This window comes from Talpa occidentalis, unplaced genomic scaffold, assembly GCF_014898055.3.
Source record: "Talpa occidentalis isolate TD23 unplaced genomic scaffold, MPIMG_talOcc4v2.1 talOcc4.16, whole genome shotgun sequence".
Lineage (NCBI taxonomy): Eukaryota > Metazoa > Chordata > Mammalia > Eulipotyphla > Talpidae > Talpa > Talpa occidentalis.
Window position 1 is genome coordinate 940925 of NW_023601653.1, and position 14701 is coordinate 955625.

The 14701-nt window shown below is 64.9% G+C and overlaps 1 protein-coding gene across 1 annotated transcript in view; it reads right to left on the reverse strand.

The window, feature by feature from the left end:
• Window positions 1-14701, reverse strand: part of TBC1D22A (TBC1 domain family member 22A) — a 97526-nt gene that overhangs the window by 46882 nt on the left and 35943 nt on the right. Inside the window, exon 8 of the mRNA XM_037513374.2 lies at window positions 3578-3692. Coding sequence (XP_037369271.1) covers window positions 3578-3692 — 115 coding nt within the window. The remainder of the gene's footprint in view (window positions 1-3577; window positions 3693-14701) is intronic.

The following is a 14701-nucleotide window of genomic DNA, read 5'->3' on the forward strand; positions in this document are numbered from 1 at the left end:
AGCCACTTGCAAAACGTTCAATGGTTTTGGAAAAGGCTGAGCTATTAAACACAAGGCGGTATTAAAATGTACCTGCGTAACATAATTACCACCACGTCCAAAAGAGCAGAGACAAAAGGCCAGAAGGAAATCAGCAGAATTTCCCAGGATGCTCTTGGGGTATGGAGCCACACTTGACTGAATTTCCCCATTTTTTTAACAATGAGCCCATCATCATCAATTACTTCAACATCAAAACGTTGTTCAAAAGAAGAGCGAGTTCACTGAGAGGCGGGCTACGCAGGGATGGCGCCCGCACCGTCACACCACACTGCACCAGGGTCGCAGCCCACACGCTCCCGCACCCGGGAGCCCGCCACTCCCCACGCCCCGCGTTCAGGGGGCTGCCGTGGGTAGCCCCCTACGCAGACGCCCCACGCTTCACCTGCATAATGCGCGCAACTTCCTGCGGCCCCAGGGCCCCGCTGGATGAGAACCCGCGCTGGAGCCACGCAGAAGGTTCCCGGTTTATGTAACAGGGAAAAGACAAAGTGCGGCGTGGCAAACGCAAACGGAAGCAAGGACGGTTAAGACGACAGACGTGCGAACTGCAGTCACTCGACGAGAAGCCAGACCGCTCTTCTTCGCCTCAGGCACTCAGGACCCAATGACACCGGGACAGCGGAGAGGCGAGCAGCGCGGCACCACAGGGCCCGGCCAGCGCGCTGCTGCGGCCACCTGCACCTGGCGGGGGGGGGCAGGCGGCTCACCCCTCGCTGGTCCCACTCTGGCTACCACTCCGGTGCCCCACACGGCCCAACTGTGCCCTAACACGCCTTCTGCGCGCCGGGGTCGTGCCGACAACAGCCTGTGCTGGGAGATTCTGACTCACAAACAGGAATGTAGAAGCCAACGTCCTTCGCATTCAGAAGAACACGCTACGACGTTATTAAACTCGTTCTCTACCCCAGGCCCTCCCACCTCTGCTCTCCAGAGGGATGGAGAGAAAATGGCAGGGAAAACCCGGTCAATATGGGCTGACACCGGCTGACCGTGAAGCCGGCCTGAACCAGCCCTCGCCTCCCTGTGACGCCGGCCCGCGGTCGGGCAACCACCCCGAGCCAGCCTTTGGGCCGGTCGGAACCATGTGCACCCCAAAGAGCATCAAGGAGGTGGGAGAGCGTCTTTATTTCTTGACACGCTAAAAATATTGAATTAAACCAAAATAGAATTGTCTGCGTAAATTGTGTGATTCAAGGTGATAGACTAATGGCTCTTAATTTTAAATCCAATTTAACATTCTTGAAAGGAATATGACAGTCACTGCTGGAGATACAGGCTTTACTTAAAAATTACAACGTGCCTTGGGGGGGCTAGAAAAAGCCACTGCGGCATGGTTTCATGAATTATGCTGCATTATCTCAACAGAACATGACGTGCAGGAGGTAGAAACGATCTTCACAAAGATTTCTTAACGTCGGGGAAAGCTGATGTTCTAAGGTTAAACGGGAAAAAAAGCATGAAACGGAATTTGATGCATGACATAAATGCCCGGGAGGACAGGAAGACAACACGCGGGTAAGAGGATTCCCCTCCACCGCCCGGGGTTCCCGCCGGAACCCCACACCCCGGGGCTGCTTCACCTGCAGGTAAGGGGGGCTGCTTCCTGAGCTCAGCTAGAAAGGCCACGAAAACCCAAGGAGCAGACAGGCTTGGCCCCCGGGAGCCACGAGGCCCTCAGGGGGCGGGCGGCCCCGTGCACCTGCACTCCGGGGCCTCGAGCGCTGCGGTGGACCCCGGGCCTGGCCCCAGCACCCGACCCCACACTTGGCCTGTGCTCGAAGCCCCTGCGTCCTCTTGATAACATGAGTATCTAATGTACTGCAATTCTTAATTACTTGTATAAAGCCTGTCTTCCGTGACAACCACAAGCTCCCGGAAGGCAGAACAGGCCGCCCCTCACGGGCCTGTGCCCACGGAGGCCCGGAGCCCTCGGCAACACCCGCGGACGCGCTGCCGGCTCCTCTCCCCAGCGCTATGCACTGGAGGGGGACGGGAGGGTCGGGAAGGTGGGCAGGGGGCAGACGCCTGCCGAGACAGCAGGAGCGGCCTGGCGGACTAGACACACGGGGCGCCCGCGTGCCCAAGGTCACCCGAGCTGGAGGCAAGGACTCAGCGCCCAGCCCATGCGCACATCTGAAACCAGGCACCAAAGACAACCACTGGTTATTAATCACAAGGTCAACAGCCAGAACACAGCGGGGCCACTCACACCAACGCTTCTGAGCCCCAGGGTGCATCCACAGTGCACGCGTCTCCCTGTGTGTGCACGCGTGGTCGGGTGGGGGTGGGCATGTGCACGCGCGGGGGGCTGCAGGAGCGCCAGGAGGGCCTGCCGGGGCCCACGGAGCCCCCACTTGAAGAAGATAGAGGCTGCTTTCTCCACTGTTTCTGCACAATTACTCCACGGCCGTGTCCTCCGTCCTGGCTGGCTGGTGACGCAGGCGGACGCGTTAAGCATCGCTTGGGTCCTTACAACGTACGTTGGTGGTAAAGCAGTTAAGACAAACTTATTTACCACATTAATTAAATGGTCTATTTAACATGGAATATCAATTCTCTAATCACATCTCAGTTGAACTTCTTCTTTCAATTAACAGCTCCGAGGTCTGCTGACAGAGGTCCTACTGTTCTCGGGTCATTAAGAGCAGTTTCATTATCTGTCAAATGAGGGAGGAAGAGGCAGAACCCGAGGCTCAGCGGGCTCCCCGCTCAGGCTGACAGGGCGCGCGGCCGTTCTCGTTAGTTGCCTAGCGATGGGCGGGCCGCCTGAGACTGCGAGACCGAGCGCAAGCGGCTGCAGGAGACTCGCCAAGTGGCCGCCCGCACCGCAGGGGTCGGCCCAGAAGCCGCCCAGATGGCAGCAGCCAGGCCCGGGGGTGGGGAGGACCCAGCCGTGAACACAGACGGCCCCGCAGGAGACAAACTGAAATCAGTTTTGAATAAAAATGGAGCAACTGAGGCTCCATCGGGCCTTCTGTTCATGTCCAGTTTGTGCTCACAGACGAGTCAAGAAGCAGCTCCCCTGGCTAGAATTCTTAAAGAGCGTAAAGCGTGTTCACAGCGCGTGAAGCTACGGCACAGCCGACTGGGGCAGCGCCACGCAAGGAAGCCAGTGCCCGCCAGAGACAGAGCATGGTGACCCGCCCGCCCGCCCGCCAGGGACAGTGCGGGCCTCTGCAGGCCCGAGACGCCCCAGCCCGTCAGGGGGGAAGGCGGGGAGCGCAGCACAAACAGCGTGAAAGAAGGTTTGACCTCAGTGCGAGCCGCACGCCCAGTGGCTCCGCCCCGGCTCCCCTCGGCTCTGCTGCCTCCCCAGCACACTGTGCTTCGCTCGGGGGTGGGAGGGAGACGCTGCTAAGCCGGGACCTCGCCTGCCCAGCCGCCGGCATGGGCATGGCCACGAGGAGGCTGGGCTGGGGCCAGGGTCACAGCCACACGCCACAGCAGCCTCCAGCTCTGCTCGCACCACGCCGTGCCACGGCAAGGCCACCAGGGCCGCGTCTACCTCGTGAGGAAAGGCACGTGCAATGCTTACCTATGTGCTCGCAAATGAAGACCACAAAGAAAGGAGTGACAAGGTCATTTATCCCCTGGACGTACCCGCTGGCAGGGTGACGGATGGCCCAGATAAATAATATCCTTTCGAAAATCTGAAAGAAAACGGAACACTGGTGAGACAGACCACAGACACCCAGCGCGTCACAGGGAAGGCGCCCCTGAGCAGGCACGCAGCACACGCCGGCGCTGCCACGAGAACACAGACACACACACCAAGCGCTGCCTGGTCTTTTCCATGAAGTTCCACATATCTTCACTTTTTTTATTGACTGGATCAAAAGGCCGTGTTTCACCAACCCCTGGGCTCAGCCCTGACGCACGAGCCGGCTCTCAGGAAAAGAGGCTCTCCGCTGCCCAGGCCCGGTCCACGGGCTGCTCAGGGGCTGGGCAGGCTGGCAAAGCCCCGGGCATCAGCGATGGAGGACGATACACCAGGATGACCGAGGAGTAGGGATTGCGGACACTTGGATGGAAGGGGGCGGGGCAGGTGGCGCGAGAACGGATGCTCCGAATTCACCCAGACGGCACCGAGACTTCGTGTTCGTCACTCCAAAGCCATCGCGTCCAGAAGACCCGCTCCGCGCTCTGCCTGCACAAACCACAGAGCCCGCAGCTGCCCAGGCCGGAAACGCGGGAGCGCTCAGCCTCTCCTCGCTCCGAAAACACGTGCGGCTGTGGGGCCATCACCCACAGCCCCCCATAGTACTCACGGGAGGTGTGTCACCGAGCACAAGCCCGCCCTGCGCCCGGGCCCACGTGGCGCACACTCAAACACACGCGCGACTGCCAGGCGCCCAGCCCGTCTCCCACAGTCAGCACCCTGCGCGCACGGCACAGACCCTTCTGTCTGCCCTTCCTCCCAGCCGGGCCCCGCCCTGCAGCCTCCCGGGAGCTGCCCACGCTGCTGCCCCTACCACCTGCCACCGCGGCTGCCGAGCGGTCATGGGTCCTCAAGCAACAGGCCCTCGATGAAGACCCTGCTGGGGCGGGGGTTAAGAAACAAAAGACCATGGCCCCATTCTGGCCTTTTGGGGGGTCCACCCAGAGCCCCTCTGGTCCCTTCTGCTGGGCGCAGCCCCTACAGAGCCTGACCACGTCGCATGGGAGGCATCAGCACCTGCTCCAGCCTGAGCCGGGGGCTCTGCCGCCGCAGCGGGGTCTCCGGTCCCCCCGCTCACACTAATGCACTGCAGGCTGGATGGTGGCGGCTCAAACCAGGATGCGTGACGTCGGCCCCAAACACGCCTCCTCGCACAGCCCCATCTGTCCCGAGCAGGCCATCCCACACCCCTAACTATCACTGAGCTGGCAGCCTGAGCCCCCACACACCCCGAAGCTACAGAGGATGGGCCGGGCCTATGGGTGAGTTTCTTGGCCCAGAGCCGACAGCCAGCTGGCGGGGAAGCTGGCCCGCGGGGGACACCTTCCACGGCTGTTCCGAATGACCTGCGCGGCCACCACGCCGCCCCGCGCACCGCGGCACGCACCTGTAACCCAGGGGGCACCCGGTAAATATTTGTCGAAATACATTCAAACGCAGGTTTTCACGCACGATTTTCATTTTAAGTCAATAGCTTTCCTGCGAGAACTGAATTTTTAAACAAGACCAAAGACCAGAACGGCTCGACAAGGGGCCCTGCCGCGCTCTCGGCACGGACGCATAGCCCGCAGGGGGCCGCAGGGGGCTGGGGCGGCGCGAGACGAGCCAGTACAGTGGGCGGCCCCCACAGCCCCAGAGGAGAGACAGGGAGAGGGCTCCACAGGAAAGGCCCCTCAGGGACCCCAGGAGGTCCTGGAGCCGGCGGGCCACCAAGGCCGCGGGGCCGGCTGCCCTGCACCAGCAGGAGGGCGGCCCTGCACCAGCAGCAGGAGCCCAGAGGCCCGGCCGCCCCCAGAGCCTCCCGGTCGGGCCAGGGAGCTGCAGTCAGAGCAGGAGAGGCAGGGCCTGCAGCGCATGGGAGCGGCACGAGCAAGGAGCCTGCTCTCTCTTGTGCTCAGAGAAGAGCCGTGCCCGGGGAAGAGCCGGCCAGCGTCACCCCCTGACATGGGCTGGTGAGGAGTTCACGTTGCGGGACTCAGCAGGATGCGCTGACGCAGACAGAGCACAGCGCAGGGAACAGCACGGCGCCAGCCGTGAGCACAGCACGACATCACGAACAACACGTAGCACGACTGGCAGGTTCTGCACCAACAGGGTGAAGTGCTGACCAAAGCGCAGGCCCCCCCAGCCTGCTACACGGTCCCGGACCTGAGGCCCAGGGCCGAGGCAAGGGGCGGAGATGGGATTGGCCAGCTCTGGCCGTGGCCCCGGCTGCAGAGGGGCCGGGAGAGACATGCCGAGGGTGCAGGAAAGCAGGGAGGGGCATGGAGGGCAGGGGCCACGGAAGGCGGAGCCGCTGGGTGACCTCCTGCTGCTGGACCTGCCTGGGCCCATGGGCACTGCCAGTAAGGGTGAGAACCGCAGCCAACATCGCACGCAGGCACTCCCGAGCGCCCTCAGCTGATGCGCCTGCGCCTCCCAGAAACTCTGGGGCAGGAGCATCACCGTCCCATTTCCCGGAGAGGCAGCAGCAGGCCAAGGCAGCCGGCCAGCCCGTCCCAAGGCGAGGACCAGAGGCCCGGCTCTGCCAGGGCCAGTCTATTCCAGAGCGGACACAGGTGTTGGGGCCAGGTGACGCGAGCGGACACACGATGGGCCCCAGGCCCGGGGCCGCACGAAGGCCTGCGGGCCAGGACACCCAGCTGCCAGGGCGCAGGCAGGGATTGGACGGCAGCCCCGGCAGAGCCACCTAACCACGTGGGACAGGTGTGGAGGGGCGGGTCGGCTCCCCCACCCACACCCGAGCTCACACTTCCACGGGGACAGCCTCGTAACTGCCTCTGGGCCCTGGCGCCTCGGCCGGCCGCTGGGCAGGGCTCTGCTCAGCGCCCACACACAGCCGCAGATGCGGCTCGGCTCAGAGTGCGGATCACCCACCAGCACGGAGAGCTGCCGGCCAGGCAGGGTGTTTAGATTTAACTCCACTTAATCTCTCCAAATAGCCTGAATGTGGTATTTTTAAGACTTTAATCCCAAAAACATGTAAATAAAGGGGCAGGTAGCTCAGGAATAAAACAGACGGCTTCCAGCCAGGCTGCCAGCTGACGGGCAGCGGCGCCGTCCCAGAGGCTGGCCCGGGCATCGCGCAGCCACGGAGTCTGCAAGGAACAGCGACGCCTGTGCCGCCGGGGCAGCCTCCAGACAGCCCACTCCACTGCCTCCAGCCCATCCTGGCCCCACCAGGCACTGGCCAGCATCCCTGCACACGCCCACCACAGGCCAGGGACAGCGCGGGCAGCCACAGACCCATCCACCATCCACCCCGCCACCCCAGGACACAAGAAACAAATGCAGACTCGGCCTGAGCTGCCCCCACGCCCACCCCTCGTCCAGCTCAGGGCCTTTGCACTGACCCTCTCTCCCGGAACGCCCTCCCAAGCGTCCCGCGGCCCCATCTCCTGAGAGACGCCTCCCCTTCCACCACGCCGAGCCTGCAGCCGGAAGCCACCCGCACACGGCCTGAAAGGTCGTCCTGTCTGTCCCACCCAGCCGGGCCCTGCCGGGTCCTGCTGGAACAGCCGCGTGGAGGGTCAGGCTGGACCCGTCTGCCAGGCCCCCACCCCCACTGTCCTCTGCTCCGCGCTGTGTGTCAGGCGAGCACCAGCCCTTCCTGTCCCGGCACCTGCAGGCGCACCGCCCCTGGGTGTCCTAGGCCCCAGCCTCGGCCGTCTGCTGGTCTCAGCCTGGTGGCACCCCAGAGCCGGCTCCCTGGTTCCCACCGGCCAGGGCCCGGGGCACCTGTCTGAGAGGGAAACACGTCCGGGGGGGGAGCTGGGAGCGAGCGCGTGCCTGGCCGTGCTGCGTCCCAGGTGAGAACGCTGCTCATCACCGAGGCTGCGGGCCCCAGCCAGGGCACCGGGAGAGCCACTGAGGGTCAGCGCCGGCACCCGCCAGCCTCAGCTCAGGGCACCCGCCGCGGCCATCCCTGGGGCCCTGGGTGGGGGCTCCGCTGCCGTCCCAAGGGTCCCCTCCTCAGGGGCGAGGGCAGGGTCACAGCCGAGAGTCCCTTCTGCAGACCCTTCTGTGTCCACAGCAGTGACGAAAACAGCCGCCACCACCTCAGCCGGGCTGAGCGCGAGGGGCCGCAGGCCGGCCCAGGCTGCCCGCCGATCCAGCTCAGTTTCCTGCCTTGTCTGTGCCGTGTGCGGGCCTGACTGTGCGCAAAAGCATTTCATGCGAGGTCAACAAATGGCCGGGAGGCCCGAACACAGCGACCTCCGCCAACAAGGGACACATCGCTTAGCAGGGTCTGCAGCCCACAGCCAGGCCCCTCCAGGGGCCACCTCCCACGTGGCCCGCGGCGTGCCCACACCAAGCCCAAGCCTGCTGACTCTCCAGGAGCAGCTCTCACGGACAGAAGGCGCAGCCGTGCAAGGGTGAAAGCCCACGCGACTCAGCGGGGTCTCTGGTGGACAGCAGCCGGCCTCGCTCCCACAGAAGGGCCTTCGCCCTCCCCCGCACCTCTCCCCAGACGGGCCGCACTTGGGGGGCCAGCTACACGCCCACTGGCAGGGAGGCGGCCGGCGTGGGCAGGTCTGTGCTCCCCCGTGACCGGCCTGCACATCACGCCCATCCCAGGGCCCCGGCGCTCAGCAGCCAGCCGCCGCCGTGCATAAATGACGCGCGGTATAAGCTGGCACGTCCCGTCGTCTTCCACGTCCACGTAATGAGCGTCGCTTCTCCGCGGGTAACTGGAAAAGCATCTTCTTCCCCTCATTTGTGAAACTGCTCTCAGAAGCTGATCCCCAGGGGCAGGTGGCACAGTCGCCCGGGAGATGATGAACTTACCGGGACGAGGCCGGCTCCGCCCGCACGTCCTCCTGGGGGCCGCAGGCCCTGCGGGCACAACCGTCCCTTCCCAGGGCCTCGACCGAGGGCCCGACACTGGACGGGAGGAAAAGGGTGAGGCCCGGAAAGCTGTGACGTGGACTCTCCGTCAACAACGTCAGCCGCTCGCTTCAGTAAGACCGAAGGCCCTGGGGTCTCAGGCCCCCAGAGACGGACGGGTGGGGCGGGGGGCAAGGGGAGTCGCTCGGCCACCGGGACCCGGGAGTGCACGCTTGGTCTCTGCCAGGCACGGCGCGAGGCAGGAGCCAGGGCCACACAGGGCGTGCAGAAGACCTGCTCGGGCGAGTGAGGAGACGCCTGCATCCTTGGCCAGCAAGGAAAGCAACTCAGGAGGTGCCCCCGCACACCCACAAAAGCAAGCTACGGCAGAAAGGTGGCACCAAGTGTAGCAGGACGTGGGCCAGCCACTCTCAGCTCAGCCGGCGGCGGCAGCGCCAGGGAGCAGCAGCTCAGGCGCAACCTTACCCCGACCCGGCCCGCTGCAGGGCCCTGACCAGAGGGGGCACGGATGCCCGCACTAGAGTCTGACATGAGGGCGCAAAGCTAACTTATTTTGTGACAGCCCCAAACCGTATGGCTGCGTCTGCCAGCTGGAGGGCGGGTGACGCTGCGTGCACGATGCAGCCACGGAGCAGCGGGCCCAGGGACACACGTCAGAGGCGCGCACGTCTGTGACCCCACGAGCGCACACGTGTCAAGTCCTACAGACCACGAGCAGAGGCAGGCCAGAGCAGAGCGGCCGGGCAGGGGAGCAGAGGGACAGAGGCTGACCGCAGAGGGACACGAGGTCCTCGGCTGACGGACGCGCTCCCCAGCCTGAGCGGGTGGCCACCGCACCCCGACGTGCCGGTGGACGAGGGGGCCTGCTACGCATGGGGGTCCCTGGGAGAGGCTGGCAGGTGGCAAGGGTGGTGGACAGCAGCAGGCCTCGCTGTGCATGAGCAGCCAGCGCACGGGCAGACTGTGTGGCACGGAGCCCTTCCTCCCGAGAAGCCCAGGCTGGGCACTGGCCCCTCACAGACGCGCCAGCCCCGGGGCAGGAAGCAGTGCGGCGCCAGCAGCCCACAGACAGCCTCAAAGACGTGGTGCAGGGTCCCCACTGTGGACACATGTGTGGTGCGGGGAGCAGGCAGCTGCCTCAGAGCACAAGGTGAGAGCCCCCCCACAGGTGAGGTGTGACGGACACCATGACTGGCCTCACTGCCCACTGCGGGCACCTCTGAGCCCCTTCACGGCCCCAGACACACAACATGGCTGCGCCTGCCGGCAGCCAAAGCAGCCTCTCAGGCTAACCCCACCGGCCCTGCTGCCACTGCCCAAGGGCCAGGCTGCCTGGGATGGGCCTGGGCAGGCCCTGCCCCCGGGAGAGCACAGGGCTGGGGAGAAGCTGCGCAGGAGGCGCACCCACAGGGTCAAGCCCACGGGAGGCCACGGGCGCCCCAACCCATACCAACCACGGGCCGGGCCACCTCTGGACCCAAATGGCCCAGGAACTCAGGCTGCGGGGAGCGGCCAAGCAGAAGACACAGGCAGGCGCGGCTCCGGGCTCCTGGCTCCAACCCGCCACCTGCAGCATCTCGTTTCCAGACACAGGAGGACAGCGGGGCTCCCCCTGCCCCGTCGTCCTGCGATCTCTCCGTCCTTGCGCTCTGATAATCCCAGCGGCTTCTAAACACGCTTCCTGCACAACGAGGCGCAGACGCCCAGCCAGTCACAGCAGCAGCCGCGGCGCAGAGCCAGCAGCTCAGCAGCAGCAGCAGTCCATGGCGAAGGCCGCGCTTCACGGCCACAGCAGAAATACAACCAAGACTGGCTCTGCTTCTAAGGCTTCACTCCAGGCGTTGAAATGGGCTAAACGCGGGGGTCCGGCTCCTGGAAACAGCCAGGTGGCAGAAAGAGGCCAGTTCCCGGCACAGCCAAGTCGGGTCAGAGCCACAGGCTGGGAAGATGGACGAAGGCCACGTCCACCGGCCCTGAGGGGGGGCGTCCGCCCAACGGTCACCTCACAGGGCAGTCTCGGGTACGGTGTGAGGGGGAGACCCGGATAAGGGACAAAGAAGGCAAGACCAGACCTTCCAGAAGGTGAGTGGCGAGAACCCCATGACGGGGCAGATGGGGGACAAGGGGGGTGGGGGGCTGCCTGGCAAGGGGCGCACGGCCGCTGGGTGCGTGAGGCCACGGCACCCCCGCAGACCAGCGTCTGGAGGGCGGCTCCCTGAGGGCGCAGGAGGCTGTGATGTGCCCAGTGCTAGCCACGCTGGAGGGCTCGCCAGGCCCAAGCACCTCGAAACGGAGCCGGTCAGAGAGAGGCTGGAGGCGCGGACAGCAGACAGCAAGGCCCGCGCCCCGGGGGACAGGTGAGACGGGGGAAGCCTCCCAGAGAAGGGGCTGCGGGGGACCCGCACCCACACAGGATGCGCCCTCCTCGGAGACCAGAGGAGGCTTCAGGGCCGGAGGGAAACAAGACCGCTGTGGACGGGGAGCCCCGGGGGCGGCCGAGGGAGCGGGACCCTCCGAGAACCCTGGTGTCACGTTGTTCATGAGCCAGGCTCGGGCCGCGCCTCAACGCGTGATTTTCTTGAGCAGACAACAGAGCCCCGCTGCGCCCGCCCCACGCCAGCCTCCTGCTCCGGCGATCCCACCTCACCTCCCAGGCCCGCCAGCTCCCGCTGCTCTCGGGGTGCACCCATCTCCCCACTTAATTTTCTCCTGGCTTCCCAGGGCTCCTTTTGCCGTTGGAGGCCGCTGCGGGTGTGGCGCCAGCGTGAGCGGCCTGGGGCGCGTGGTGTTCCCTTCTGTTGAAAGCCATTTAGAGCAGGCAGGTTCGGAGTGTGGGCGCCCCTCCTCCTGCCCCATAACACGCCACCCGGGACACCCGGGACACCCGGCGGTCGCAGCCTCCTGTGCCCCGGCAGGAGTGAAGGGTCACGGATGCCGTTCTCCCCCCACTTTCTTCAGCCCCCTGTTCACTGGACAGGCGGAGGCCACGGGGCCTGTGGGACCTGCCCCTCCCTGGGGCTCTCTGCGGCCTCCAGGTTCCCGGCCCAGGCTGGAGAGGCGCTGAGGTATTATTTTTTAAACAAAGCATCGACCCCAGCAGCTGCGAGCCGACGCTGAGCCCTTCCATTGGGCTTCTCAGCTCAGTTCTCGAATTCTTTACGTCCACGCTCTCGAGGACGCGTTCTCGTATTTTGCCTACCCTTGTTCCCCGACTGTTTTTCTCATTTCCACCAGAGTAGTTAGGACTGTCGCTTTAAACCCTTGCTCAGTGAGTTCCCTAGTCCTGGTGGATTCAGATTTCCCAGAGGGCTTCTGGGCCATCTGCACGATCCTCTGTGTCTTCATGTTCATTCTCGTGGGTTCAGCTAAACAGCCCCTCCCCCTCACGCCGTGTGCTGGCCTTCCACGAAGATGGCAGGTTGCAGGCTGTAGCCTGGGCTGTGTGCCCAGGACCCCGGGGTGTACGGCTGCCAGGCTGAGGCCGCTGCACCTGTTCGGGGAGCGGGGCTGGGGCAGGTGGAGGGTAGGAACCAGCAGCAGGGGTCGGGAGGCTGTGTGTGCTAAGGAGGATGAGCGTCCAAGACGCCACAGCTGCAGGCGCTTCTGCAGAAGGGACCAGGGTCAACCCCTCTGCAGGGTCAGGGCCCATCCTCCCCGAGAACCCCAGACTAGCACTGACCCGGCAGCCATGGTCCAGCTCCAGTGTGTAGGATCTGGGCCAGTAGTGTCCCCCAGGGGTGCAGGCGGGAGCAGAATGAACTGGGAGCTGCTGGCTCAGCTGTGGGCAGGCTGCAGCTCTGACTGAGGCGTAGGAGGAGGAGCAGGTGTTTCTCGGGCCTGTTGGTGTTGCACGGGGACCCTCCGCCCTCGATGCCCAGCCCCAGGCCCACGAGCTGCCTGCAGGCAGAGCAGGCATGGGGGGGTGGCATTCTACGCCCTCCAGCGGGGCCCGAGGGCTCAGGCAGCAGCAGCGCCGGCTGTGGTGGTGGGCAGCAATGGTGGCCCTGCCGCGCCCCAGGCCAGGAAGGCCTGGGTCAGGTCTGCGGGGAGGAGCATGGGCCCCACCTGGCCAGCTCCGGCACCGCCTCCTCCAGCTGCAGGCCCTGGAGAGGCCCCTGGACTTGGTGCAGGGATCCTAGAAGGGACAATGCGGTGCGAGCCATGAGCTGATTGGTAAATGGTCCAGCGTAGGCCCGAAACAGTCCAATCGGAATTGCGGGTGGGCCTTGCGGAGGAGATAAGGTGGTGCAGCGCCAGCTCGGCTCTCGGATGCGGTTCCGGGCCGGGCCAGGCCGCAACCGACTCAAAGACGGGAGAGGCGCTGACAAACTTTACAGAAAGCCTCACAGAGGCCGGGGCACCGCCCTTGGGCGGCTCTGCCGCTGCCTGAAAGGAGCACTGAGGCCCGGCCGGGGGCTCAGGAGTGTCTGCTGTTCGTGTGGGCCAGTGGCTCACAAGGAGCTGGCAACACGGTGTTTCTGACACTGCTGCCTCCTGGTGACCGGAGCTACCAGCCAGTGCTGCCCTGCCTGCTGATGGCTGACCAGCACCGTCCAGCCACCCCTGAGGGTTGCAAACCATCCAGCGCCGCCTCCTGGTGCTGCTGCCTCCACTGCCGGTCCAGCGTGCGGCACTGTCCATGCCGACCTTCTGAGGTTGGACCCTGGCCCGCTGCTTGCCGGCTGTGAAGCACTACAGGCTCTTGTTGAGGGGACAGCGCCATCCTGGATGAGTAGCCTTGTGCTTAGGACTTCGGGATGCTGTGGACACTACCTGAGGCGAGCTGGACACCACCCACGGCCTTAAGAACTCTGTTTCCCCAGTTGCTGTTCCTGCGCCTGCATGGGTGAGAGCCCACAGAGGGCGTCTGTCCTATTGGCCCCGTCCCTGGACGGCGAGCGCCCCGTGATCGCTGTCTCAGCGTCATTTGTGGAAGACAGGCTCCCCTAGGCCCCTCCCAATCCTGACTCCAGGCTTGTGGCCGAGGGGTGCCCCTGGGGCACACGTGGCTAGGGTCCGCTCCCGGTGGTTCCCCTGACTGGGCCTGCCCGAGGCGCAAGCGCTGGCTGCCAGGGCCCAGGGCCCTGAGTCCTGCCCGAGGTGCAAGCACAAAGGGGAAGGTTATCCAGGCAAGGGCCCCGGGGTGGGGGCAGAAGGGAAGGGCCGGACAGGTGTTTCACCTAACACCGCGGCTCTTGTGTGGAGTAGCCGCTACAGGAGGCCGCAGGACCTGCCACCTCCACCGGGCGCCGCAGGCCCAGCCCATTGGTGGCCGCCGTGGTGAGCGTCACACCGGTAGCCGCGGGGCCTGTGGGGCGGCCTCGAGCACCCTGCGCAGGTGTCTCCTGGCGACCACACAGTGTGGACGTGGCCTCCTCTGCCAGCGTGGGGTCGTCCCCGAGGAGGGCCTGTTTCCCATGCCAGTTGGGGGCAGCCGCCCTGTAAGGCAGCCCCAGGTTCTAAGACCCCAGTGTGGGCCCGAGCCCTGCAGTCACCAACAAGACCTGGCGCCACCCTTGCAGCTGCCCCGGCTCGGCTGCACCGTCCCAGTGTGTTCTGAGCGGAATCACATCGCAACGCCCCACCCTCTTCCCAGTCGCCTTTCCTTGGGCAAACGGTGCTCCTCCAGCGCCCTCCAGGACCGCCTCCGCGAGGGTTCCACAGCGCGTGTGTGGAAGAGGTGGGCCTGGCCTCTTCAGTCTTCCACCATTTTGCTGGACTCCTGACATACCTTAAAGTGGGCAGGCTCAGGCCCAACTAAGCCACTCCACTGGCGCCCAGGAGGGCACCCACCCTTGGGTACCAGGCAACCCTTCCTGGCGGCAAAGCGCCACCAGGCGCCCAAATGTCAAAGCGGGGGTTGAAGTAGCAAGCAGCACGCAAGGAGACGCCAGCCCCGCCGAACCTTAGGGAATGATGGAAAACAAGAGCGCAGGCACCCGCCGAACGAGGAAGGACACGGCTCTGCCAGGGGGCGCGCGCGGAGGTCACCGGGCATCCCGAGCACCGAGTCCCAGGAAGAGGCTGGGTGGGGAGAACACAGCACATCCACCACCTCTCGCCCTAATGCGGGGTGGGCTGGTGCACAGAAGCAACACACACACACACACACACACACACACACACACGTTACCTACACTGTCTTGGGCGTCA